Source organism: Zootoca vivipara, chromosome 3 (genome assembly GCF_963506605.1).
Source record: "Zootoca vivipara chromosome 3, rZooViv1.1, whole genome shotgun sequence".
In the NCBI taxonomy this organism is placed as follows: domain Eukaryota; kingdom Metazoa; phylum Chordata; class Lepidosauria; order Squamata; family Lacertidae; genus Zootoca; species Zootoca vivipara.
The window spans coordinates 90,464,445-90,476,898 of record NC_083278.1 but is presented as its reverse complement, the minus strand read 5'-3'; the positions used below and the strand labels follow the sequence as shown (position 1 = coordinate 90,476,898).

The 12,454-nt window shown below is 44.9% G+C and overlaps 1 protein-coding gene across 3 annotated transcripts in view; it reads right to left on the bottom strand.

Moving 5' to 3' along the window:
* Window positions 1–12,031, bottom strand: part of SUSD4 (sushi domain containing 4) — an 87,140-nt gene extending 75,109 nt beyond the window's left edge. The window contains exons 1-2 of one of the 3 annotated variants that reach the window (XM_035111413.2): window positions 11,682–12,031; window positions 10,735–10,956 (exon numbers count right to left, since the gene is read on the bottom strand). In XM_035111413.2, the coding sequence (XP_034967304.1) occupies window positions 10,735–10,921 (187 nt within the window). In that variant the 5' untranslated portion in view covers window positions 10,922–10,956; window positions 11,682–12,031. Of the gene's footprint in view, window positions 1–10,734; window positions 10,957–11,681 lie in introns of those variants that run through there. The other 2 variants (XM_035111416.2, XM_060272980.1) reach the window with 2 other exon arrangements.
* Window positions 12,032–12,454: the final 423 nt, after the last annotated feature.

The following is a 12,454-nucleotide window of genomic DNA, read 5'->3' as shown; positions in this document are numbered from 1 at the left end:
CTATTTGCATTGTCACGTGCCTGGCGGCCACCAATATACAACACTGACCCACCGGAAAGGAAGCCGGCCGGGTCACGACGCGGGGCGAGCGCAGCTCTCAACAGCCACCACCACGGGAGACAATGCAAATTGTGACAATGCAAATCGCCCTTCTCGTCGCCGCACGTCGCGGCACACCAGCCAGCGTCTCACGGCACACTAGTGTGCCGCGGAACAGCGATTGAGAAACGCTGCTCTAGATCAGGGGTCAGCAAACTTTTTCAGTAGGGGGCCAGTCCACTGTCCCTCAGACCTTGTGGGGGGCCGGACTATATTTTGGGGGGAAATATGAACTAATTCCTATGCCCCACAAATAACCTAGAGATGCATTTTAAATAAAAGGACACATTCTACTCATGTAAAAACACCATTCAGGCCCCACAAATAACCCAGAGATGCATTTTAAATAAAAGGACACATTCTATTCATGTAAAAACATGCTGATTCCTGGACTGTCCGCGGGCCGGATTTAGAAGGTGATTGGGCCGCATCCGGCCCCCGGGCCTTAGTTTGGGGGCCCCTGCTCTAGATGATCCAGCACTCCCTAGATCAAAAACACAGTGAACCCCTGTGCCTCCTGCTCATGCAGCCAGAAGGCAAGAAAGAATCCACACTGGAATTCTAATGCAAGCCAAAACGAGCAGTGGAGGGTAATAGGTAGTTATTTTGCATCCACTTGCTCTCCTGTGTTGGCAGTTCCCTATTCCTTACTGCACTTCCAGTTCCAGCTCACGTCTATCTTACCCCCAAGTCTTTCTGTACCATCAGTATTCACCTCCTTCTCCTTTCAGTGAACTTTTTTTTGTCCCACATACAGAGTGTGGATCCAAGGTCCCCAGCAGAATGCATATAGACACTGCAAATAAAACACAAAGAAGCAGAAACACTCTGCCCACAAAAATAGGACATTTCCTCCAAATAACCACCCCTTGCAAAAACAACAACCCTCAGTTTAAACAATGGTAAAATTTTGGGAAGGGTGTCCACAAATACCACACTTGAGATGCCACCAGGAGACCATAAGGGACTTCAGGTTCAAACATTTCTGCAAGTTGCTTCAAGCCTAGCATAGAGAGAGGTGTGTCTCTCAACAGATTGCTTCCATTTATCCTTTTGGAGTTTCTTTTTAGCCAGACCTTTCCCTACAATTAAGTGCCACTTGGCATACCTTTCCCTGTCCCCACATGCCCCATAAGCAGGTGTTTTTAGTCATCTGCAAAGAAGTTTCTTCCGCTGAATTACCTTATATAGTGCAACACTGCCCACAGAACACGAAGAGCGAAAGTGACTGTGTAGACTTCACCCACATTTCGCCTACAATGATAAGCCATTCGTTTGCCTCACTTGTCATTTTGTTCCCAGGTTGTTGTGGTTAAGGTTAATAAGCAAATTAGTCCCAATTATGCTGTTCGTAAAGGGCACTTAGAATTTCAAGCTATACTAGCAAAAAAAAAACCAACCAAAACACCCCTAATTACTACATTATTTATTTGTCTTTTGGAGTGGGCTGAGTCTTTTCAGTTTTACATTGTGCACACAGGGTCTTAAAATATTGCAGCATTGTTTGTGTGATGTGATGCAGAGAAAAATGTCTGTCTCTTTCATAAGTACTTATGCTGCTTGAATACTAATTATTAGTGTTACGAGAATGTTTTATATTGGCATCTAACACATTGCTTCATACGCTGCATGCCAATAAGTAGACAAAATAGTGTGATCCTACTTCTTTATTCTGAGTTAATGCCTCATTTCATTAACTGGTGGATTTAGCTCCACTACACTTGTTGTGGGGATTAAATGAGGAGGAAAACCCTGTATGCCACCTTTAGTTCCCTGAAGAAAAAGATGGGATATAAATGCAGTACAGATGAGGACCTTAGTTGTGCTCTCTCTTCTGAAGCCAGTGCATTTGCTGCCGAAGATACAGGTGTCTTTTCTCAAACTAGCACTTGTGTTGCAGGAAAGTCGCATGATACCAGCACCCAAACCACAATGGTCTGGTGATAGAAACAGGTACAGTGGTACAGTGGTACCTCGAGTTAAGAACTTAATTCGTTCTGGAGGTCCATTCTTAACCTGAAACTGTTCTTAACCTGAGGTACCACTTTAGCTGCCGCGCCGCCAGAACACGATTTCTGTTCTTATCCTGAAGCAAAGTTCTTAACCCGAGGTACTATTTCTGGGTTAGCAGAGTTTGTAACCTGAAGCGTCTGTAACCCGAGGTACCACTGTAATTCTCAACCCACTTGCTGCTTTCTTTGTAATTGTTAAATTTTAAGTGGACTGCAATTTTTCCACAAGTTAATTGGGTACCTTGGACAGTGCCCATGGCAAGTAGCACAATCTCTCTCCCCCACCCCACCTTTCCATCTCACATTATTTGGTGTACCTTTTTAATAGCTTTTAAATATAAATTAGCTTGAGTGCACAAACACTTGCCACAAGACTCATTAAACTGAAATAGCAAGCGTCAGCAGGATTATCTCCTTTGCAGCAACTCCAGTTATTTAAGCCCTTCTGGTTTCTTTATTAAATTTTTATATTATATTATATTATATTATATTATTATTATTATTATTATTATTATTATTATTATTACTGAAACCCTACACCCCCTTCTGCAATGCAGGACATGTCTCCCATGAGCACAAGAACATCTTGTCAAATTTATTTCTCAGCTTTCAATACATAGCACAGGTCAACTTGATAAAGCTCCATATACACAGGACTGCATTGCTGTGCATTGCTGCTGTGTTGTTAACTTTGCCATTGGTTACTTTTGTGATATTATTATTATTATTATTACTACTACTACTACTATGTAAAATTCACTTGCTTTAATTGTGAGATTTTTTTCAATCCACCTTGGGACCATTTGGTGTAGAGAGGCTATAAATACAATTAATAAAACATTTTAAAGAATCAGAGGCTTACTGAAGATTGCAAAAAAAAAAAAAGAGCAGCCTACTCAGAGTAGACATTGAAATTAATGGATATGACTAGCCTATGTACATTACTTTCGATGGGTCTACTCCTACCTTAGAAACAAACCTGTTTGAGGCTGGCACTTTGAAGAGCTATCTCACACAACTACTGTACAGTAGTCCTTTACAAGTGCAACCCATTTCCCATAAAGAAAATTAATCTCTTGGTTCAATTAAGTAGTATTCATACAGAACTCCAGATATCAGAACTTGATTCAGTTAGTTGTTGGAGTTGGAGTATGCAGGTGGCAGGAGAAACCTAACATTAATATGTCTGAATTTTCTCTCTGGTGTGCAAGCTTAAATTGGTTTTCCTAATTATACATTTAAGTCACAGGAGCAAACCTGAATGTCTATGCTGTGCTCAGATGGGAAAGGTTTATATACATGCCTATTTCTGGAAAAAAATATCCATGTAATGTGCCAAGTCATTCCATATAAAATAAGACAATATGACATTGGTTTTAGGAGGCTGCTTCCTAACTCCTTGTCAGAACGACCAGTCATCTTAGCTGCCAAGTATCCTGTTTTTCACAGGAAACCCCCGGATTTAAATCCATTTCCCACTGTTCTCCCGAATGGAGAAAAATCCTGGAAATCCCCTGGATTTCCTACCTCCCATGGAGCCTCCATTTTGGGTGCTGCTCTGACCATGTGTGGGCACCGGAAGTAGGGCAGAGCAGCACTGGAAGTCGCTTCTACACATGTCCGGTGGCCATCTTGGTGGTGGCCGCATGGCGGCGGCCGTAACCAAGATGGCCACCAGGCATGCGTAGAAGCAACTTCCGGTGCCACTCTGCCCTATTTCCGGTGCCCACACATGGTCAGAGCGGCCCCAGAAGTTGCTTCTATGCAACCTCCGGTGCCGTGCCGCTGCTCATCCCACATTTTTCAGCGGGAGACTTGGCAGGTATGCCAGTCATGCTGTTAATGGTCCTGTGGACTTTGATGCACAATATATGTGTTGCAAGTCAGATAAGTCATTAAAAGTACAAGGCTGCTCTCTGTCCCAGAATACCTTGTGAAAGTGAAACTATTCTGTCCTCCACTACAGAAACCCAGTGGAAAAATATGGAATCTATTCGCAAGGTGCCGCAGAGCTTATTGCACAAGTTAGCAATACAAACCAACCAGCTTCAGAAACAGAACCAATTATCTGCATACCTACAAATTAAATGCATCCATTCATGCACTCTTTAAAGGGTAAATTCATATTAAAAATGAATATGAACGTATTTGTAATTAATGTTGATGTGAATTCAAATATGCAACCCTCTCCCATTAAGCCTATTAGGATAACTGCAGCATGTATACTGTGTATCAATGAAAAATCCATGGGACCATGAACATCATGAATTGAGCCTTTTGACAAGGTGTTAGAAAACAGTTTCCTAAGACCCATTTTATTATTAACTAAAGTGAAAGATATTTCTATATCACCTTTCACTGCAGCAACAAGACGGTGTACGGAATAATAATAATAATAATAATAATAATAATAATAATAATACCCCCAGCAGCCAATAAGTCAGTGGAAAACAAACAGAAGCCAACTGGTATTGCTTGCTAGCAAAGGCCTCAGAATATAAATGGGTTTTCAGCAGGTACTGAAGAGGTCTAGAAACAAGGGGAGGTCCAAAAACAGGGATGCAAGTCAAGGATCTGGTATAAAGTTGCTGTTCCAGCAATCTGTGCCCTAAACGAAAGACTTTTAAACCTGAGCCTTCAGTGCCACACCCAGAATGCAGCTGCAAATCATCCACGTTGCCTGCAGATTTGGTTTACTTCTAAGGCAGGCATCCCCAAACTCGACCCTCTAGATGTTTTGGGACTACAATTCCCATCATCCCTGACCACTGGTCCTGTTAGCTAGGGATGATGGGAGTTATAGTCCCAGAACAACTGGAGGGCTGAGTTTAGGGATGCCTGTTCTAAGGAATAGCTAACTTACGAGTCCCAAGGAGTTCTTCCTCGGGCAAACTTTCCAGCAGCTGACCGCTGATGTACTCTGCACCTTCAGGTGCTTGTGCTCCTTAGGACTTAGTGGCCACTCTGGTTCCCCCTCATGTTCTGTGTCTTGAGGTGGTTAGGTTACCATGACCCCGAAGGCCCTGGGTCCCTCCTGTTCTGCCTCATGGTCCTTTGATGAGGACTGCTGCATTGCGATGTTTGCTTTGGGAAGCACTAGTCTAGGTCATCCTCTTAAAAGGATTCCTCCAGTGGAGGCATGACAGGGAGAAAATGCTCTTAAAGTGCTTAACGTGGACTACATTATGCCTTAAGAAGTTTCGTAATGTTCTTAATTGAGCAAAGGTGGCCAAGTCCAATAAGGAACTTAAACATGAAAATCCAGAGTTTTATAAAGGCTCTATACCTTTCTGTTAAAAGTCCATGTTTATATGTAACTTATTCACACATCCACCATCATCAAACCTCCCCAATAAAATGTGCTGTTTTATTATGAGTCTACACTGTGAATCATTTATAGACAAATCAGTCAACAGGCTCTCTAAACACATTGAAATGTAGCATAGCAGATAATTTCAGATTGACAGGATTATTAGAATAAATGGTCTGTGTAGTTTCTTCAGTGTTAAACTTTCCCACATCAGTTGGCAAGTTCCATCGCTCCAGTGTTTCATAGACAGAACAAAATACATTAACAATTGCACCGAACAAAATAAGTTACTCACCACAAACACAAATTAAAATCCCCTTAATCATTTTCCTATCAGAGATAGGTAACAAGTTATATCACTTTCTTAATCCCCCCATGTATTTAAGGGTTTTGTATTATACCAGTAGACCCTGGTTTGCATCAAGAAAAATATACAATAGCCTACAACGAAATATAATAAAAACAATTATATGAAGTCCCAACACAGGGAAGAAAGACAGCAGCATTAAATTACTCACCCCACCCCTCCTCCAAAAAGAAAATACCGAAAGAGGTATATCTTGACTCGTTTTCTACAACAGCGTAATGAAGAGGCCAGGAACAAGTCAGCAGAAAGTGAATTACAAAACACAGAGTCGCCTTCAAAAAGGCCCTTCCCTGAGTCCCTACTACGCTATGTACTTTCTCCAAGATCTCAAGGCGCAGGCAGGTCTGTATGATTGAAGAGTTCTTTTAGATACTTAGGAACCTGGTTATTCAGAGCTTTAAACACAAGGGTAAGCACTTCGAATATGGTCTGGTATATAGGCTTATATACTGCACAATAAACAAAGTATATTGGCAGTGAACATAACACATCCATAAAATAGGATAAAAATGCTTAGTCGACATCTAGACAGGGATACACAATAGCTGATCGCTGAACAATGCATCAGAAAAGATCTGAGTAAACAGAAGAGTCTTAAGCAGGTGTTTGAAACAAAGTACTGATGGTGCATGCTTAATATTAAAGGACAAAGAGTTCCACAAGCTAGGCACAGACACACCAACTGCCTCATTTATTGCTGAAGCAAGGCAAACATCATGCATTACCCTTAATAGTGTATCACTGGCTGAACATAAAGATCTGGAAAGAATGTATAACTTTCCTAGGTGTTTTTCATTAAGATTTATTTATTGAAATAATTTTATTTTGCATCTTTTTCAGGTCTGTGTCTTTGGGAGCAAAAATAATATGGAAGCAGAATTATTCTTTACAGAGTTACTGACAAGAAAAAGAAAACGTTTGCATGTTATATTGATTTGGGGTAAAACAGCAGAGCCTTGCTGTCAATAGAGGCTTCAGAGCAGGAAGATATAAAATAAAAGGAGTTTAGAAGTTAAATTCTGTCCTCAGGCAACCATTAATTGAATCCATTACAGAACCAAACATTAAAACAGCCAGGCACTTCATTATTACATGGAACAGTTTGCCTTTGCTTACTTTCTTCTAAGCATTTTAGAGTAGCGAGAGAGGTCAGCTTTCAACACAATTCTTTCATTTTTAAAAATGAATCTGTTTCTCTTCTCTACAGGAATAATATCTTGTGCAGATTGTATTTGTTTTAATTATATTTTATTTTGCTCTTTGGCAGAATATATATATATATATATATATATATATATATATATATATATATATATATATTAGTGTCTTGCTGTTAAATGTCTGCTAAAAATGTTTGTAAGGTTTGCATTGTATTGACTTCGTATTGAGTTAATTATGTACTTTTCTCCATCTATTCTATGGTGGCCTGTGGCTGACAGCAATAAAAATGAATTGAACTAGGCTTATTTCTATAAAAGCTCAGTTCTTCACATTTAGCTTTATTATGTACACTTTAATACCATTAGACCTAGAGAACACTTATATTAGTACAGATGTTGGGGGGTGTGTGTGCACTGACCACAAGATTCAGTTCAGATCCGAATTTGGCACTTGAGAAAACAACCAACCTCAAGCTTTGCCGGCCGCCTGATTCTGCTCAGGGACTACCCAAATTTACTTCATTTATCTCTGTTTGTTACATATTCACCAATGGAACTTTAAAAAAAAGATTTTTAACTTTTATTCCTTCTGAAATAACTTGATGAAATTGCACACCAGCCCCTCCAGATTGGATAAAGCCTGCCAATTTACAAACATATAGGTCCAGGGACTTTTATTGTGGGTAACATTAACCTTTTGTGTTCTTTTTTAAAAGGAAGTATTTATAACTATTTCATTTGGTGGCAGAATTAGATTAAAATTAGCAGGGAAGTTCACTCATTCTCAGGGCATGAATCCTGACAAAGGTCAGAAGGATAGCTGTCATGGTTCACCTGCAAGGGCAGACATTACAACCTGGGGGTAGGTGGGTTTTTTTAAAAAAAAAATGAACTCCATTTCCCTTTTCTGGTTTGAATATTGCATGCACAGGAGAGATGCCCTGGGTAAGAAAGACTGCAGCCTCAACAAAACCAAAAGAAACAATGCAATCTGGCAGCAGTAATGATGGTTTCTTGTAATTAAGCAATGCCCACAGTGGGATGAAAATATGTAAAAACATCAGTGGTTACAAAGCTGTTTCAAATCTTGGCCATCTGGCACAGCACTTAACATCATGCCATAGTGCCTAGGTCAGGTAGCAGCCCCACCTACTGAAATCTGAGAAATGGGGAAAATATGGGAATCGCATGCACAAAACAAGCCTTCACTGCCAGGTTTTGAGGAAAGCCTTATCTGCAGAAAGAGCTGCCTCATTTGTCTGTCACTGGCTGGCCCACAGAAAACTGAGTGACACTATCACACATTTCACAGCACTTCAAAACATTAGTATATCCCTCTAGTTTTTATTTTCTATATGAGACACCCTCATTTTTTTTAACATCACTTTGTTTGTGTCCTTGGATCTCCTGCCAAAGTAGCCATATAAGCTTCCTGCGAACTTAAAGAGAGAGTTAGCAGAGTTAAATGTGTATAAACCCATTGGTTTCAATGAGCTTAAATCCATTTAGCTCTATGTTGAATTGTGCCTGGATCATTCCCATGGGATCTCCTCTATTAAGCAGCTCCAACCTTGTAAACGTACAGCGAAGCATAGCACAAAACATCTGACCACAGATGCAAACTTAAGCTGGGTGCATACCAATGATGACCGTCATCACGGCCACCAAAAACCTTCAGACTCCAGTTAAAACCAAGAGGCATTACAATACTATTTGATTCCCAGCTTGGCACCTAACCGTGAAATGCATCTCATTTTTAACCACCTCTACATGAGAAATCCAAGCAGTTATTTCACTTGCAGACTTCCCTTCAGTAAATGTGAGGGATTTGATGACCACATCTGGACACAGCACTATTACATAAACCAAGGATGTGGGCTCCCCAGATGTTGTTGGACACCAACTCCCATCAGCCCCAGCCAGCATGGACAACAGTCAGGGACAACTGAAGCTGCAGTCCAGCATTAACTGGAGAGCCTATTTGAACCAGTGGTAATAGTTTGTCTTGCTCCAAACATATCACAATCATAGATTATTAGGGAGAAACAAACAAACAAACAAACCATAAGTGCTGGTTTGGAAATAATAACCAAAACCTTAAATCCTAACTAAAGTGTTTTCAAAGTTGATGGAATAAACAAAGATGTGAAAGTTTCCAGTATTATCCCCAAATGGAACAGTACTCATCTGAAAGCATGCAAGGACCTTCCTCTGGTGCTGGCTCCAAAAGTTAAAAAGTATCTCACAGAAGACAAATTTCTCTTTAGAAGAGCCGGGGGGGGGGGGGAGTCCTCAGTCCATTATACCTGAAGGAGCGTCTCCTCCCCCATCGTTCTTCCCGGACACTGAGGTCCAGCACCGAGGGCCTTCTGGTGGTTCCCTCACTGTGAGAAGCCAAGTTACAGGGAACCAGGAAGAGAGCCTTCTTGGTAGTGGCGCCTGCCCTGTGGAACGCCCTCCCACCAGATGTCAAAGAGAAAAAGAACTACCAGACTTTTAGAAGACATCTGAAGGCAGCCCTGTTTAGGGAAGCTTTTAATGTTTAACAGACTATTGTATTTTAATATTTTTTGGGAAGCTGCCCAGAGTGGCTGGGGTATAAATAATAAATTATATTATTATTATTATTATTATTATTAGCAAAAATGACACGTGCATATTTGCTCTAACAGCAGCATTTAGCTCAGCTAGTACTCTGGACAGCTAATAGTCTCATAGTAGGGTCACTGTGAAAAGCCAGTTGGGGTTGGTGGACTAAGATCTTCGCCTCTTCTCATTGGCCCTTTCTGGCTACATAAGAAGTCTCACTGCTACAACAATCCCTCACTGCCAGTCTTGACTCGGGGTTAGCCACAGGCGGTTGGGTTTTTGCCTGTATCGGATCAGACTCCAATTCCTGGCCCTCAATAGCTATTGTTTTACCTCAGCCTATTACTCTGAAGAAGGGGGTGCAAGACTCCCCAATATTTAAGGACTGGTTTGTTCATATCATTGTTTATAGATGCCTGGTGTATACCAGGGGGATTTCTAACCATGTGAGTGGATGTCTCATATCACTGTGAGAGGTGTTTTTTTTATCATTAGGGCCGAGAGGAAGTCTTTTCCCCACTGAGCATCTGTGTGCAGCCTTTCCTCATGTACATTTGGGAAGTGCAAGGGTGCTTGGACTTCCTCTGATTAATATCTCTTTTTCTTGGAAGGCGGAACACAGTGGTTCTCCCTTTAGCACATAGCTGCCAAGTTTTCCCTTTTCTCGCGAGGAAGCCTATTCAGCATAATGGAATTTCCCTTAAAAAAAGGGAGAACTTGGCAGCTATGCTTTAGCATGAAGTAGAGCATGAACAGATTGATTACTATGTGCTTTCCTGAAGAAGAACCTTCTGTGCTTGAGCGGGGTGGGAGAAGATCCTTCCATGTATCTAGAGGGACAGAAGCATCTTTAGAGGAAGAAACAGATTTTTCTGCTCTTTACAAGCAATCCTCATTTTGAGTACATTTAGGAAGCAGTCATTTTAAGAGGTCATTCCCCTGAGCATTTGCAATGAGGGGAGTGGGGTGGCCACTCTGCCTTCAAGATGGGATGGCTGGGTTTCTCCTTTTTTTTGAATCAGCTGATTTGAGAAGCAGCCAGGCAAGACCGTGGGATGGTCTTTGTGCATAGGAGATCAATAGCCGGAGGCTTTCTCCTCCTACGTGAAGAGGGAACCTGCCCGTCAGCAGCTTGCCAGCCTCGCTCCCTCCCTCCCTCCCGGTTCTGCCTGTCACACGAGTTCGCCGCTCACTCACCGCCTGTGATCTGCGCGGGGCCAAAGCACAGAGCCAGCTGGAACCACAGGACCACCAGTGAGAGTCTGGACTGCGAGCGCTGAAGCAGCGGGGGCGGTGGAGGCGGCGGCGGTGGCTGCTGCTCCTGCTGCCGCCGCCGCTTCTCTAGGAACGGATCCCCGCTGCTCGGGTTCATTCCATGATACATCTTTCATCCGCAAAGGGCATCGGGATTGCAACGGTCTGCAACGACAGGAACAGACAGCTTTGCTTCAGCAGCACACGGGCAGTTTCCTCCGCACACCTTCCCGCCCTCTCCCGGAGGAGGCGCCACTCACTCACGCAGCGGCAAGCGGCACTTTCTGGCCCTCTGCCTGCAAAAAGGAAAACCTACCCCACGCCGGGTCGCCCCCGGCGCGCTGCCCCTCCGCCGCGCGCTCCCTGGCGGCAGGATGGTAGTGGTGCTTTTGCATGCAGAACCGGCCTGCCCTCACCAGGCAATTCTTCGGCCCGCTTGGCGCCGGGGGGCCACCCCCTCCTACCAACGTCACCTTATCAGAACCCAGGGGGGAAAACCCCCGCTCCGGCGGCAGGAACTTCCGTCCCCTTTCCTCCTCCCCTCACCCCGGTCCCTCGCCGGCGACGAATACGTCGTTCCTCGGCGCCGCGGCTCCATTCCCTTCTCCCTCTACGACGAAAGTCCCGCCGCTGGAGGTCTTTCTCTGAACGACCCGCCCGCCCGCCCCTTCTCAGGAGCTCCCGGTCACTTTGGGAGGCGCGCGCCGGAGTCCCCCGCGCGGTTTTTGGCGAGGTACCGAAGGGGAGAGAGCGAGCTGCGAAGTTCTTTCACCTCCTCGGGTCTCTCACCTTCCCCCACCGCCGCAACCCTCCCTCGGTGGCCACCAGCCCCTCTCGGCTTTCCTGCCTCCTCGTCCTCCCCGCCCGCGGCGCAGTGCGCCCTTCCTTACCTGAGAGCTGCCCGCCTGCATGAGGGAGCCTCTTTGCTGCCTTCCCCCTAGCCAGGCTCTACCGCTGCAGGGCACGCGACCCTTCGCCGCCGTCGCCGCCTCCAAGTCCGCACTCCCCTCAGTCGCTAGCGGAGGAGGAAGACGGAGAGAGAGACACGGCGCGCGCCGCTGCTCGCGCTCATCCTACCTGTCTGCAGGGGAGGAGGAGGGGAGCGAGGGAGAAGGAGGCAAGAGCAGAAACACCCGCGAGGCGCCGGCTGCCGCAGCTGCTGCCAATCAGGAGGCTGAGCGTGCACCTGCTTAGTGCACGAGCCGCCTGCTGCCACGCTGCTGCTCCCGGGAGGGGGGCCCTCCGGCTGGCGCGCGGAGCGAGCGGCTCTTGCTGCTGCGTTTTCCCGGTGACGAACGACGAGCGCCAGGAGCGCGAGCGGAGGAGGGCGAGGAGGAGGAGGAGGACGAGGAGGAGGCGGCGGCGGCAGCTGTGGAAGCCATCCTCTGTACCACGGTGGCTCCCGAGGCTGTCACCAAGCCTGATCTGGGACTGCTGCAAGAGCGGCGAGCATTTCGGAGAAGGAGGCGCCTGGCTGGGCTGCCAGCCTCCCCGCCCCACGCGCCTTTCAGCAAGGGGAAACGTGCCTTTGGAGTCGAAGCGCGAGGGTGATGCTTGGGCGAGGGGCACGTTCGTCGCGATCCCTTATGGATCGCCACCAACAGTAAAGGGGCATGCAGCTAACTCCTATGTGGCAGCTCTCTTTTTTTCTTTTTTCTTTTTT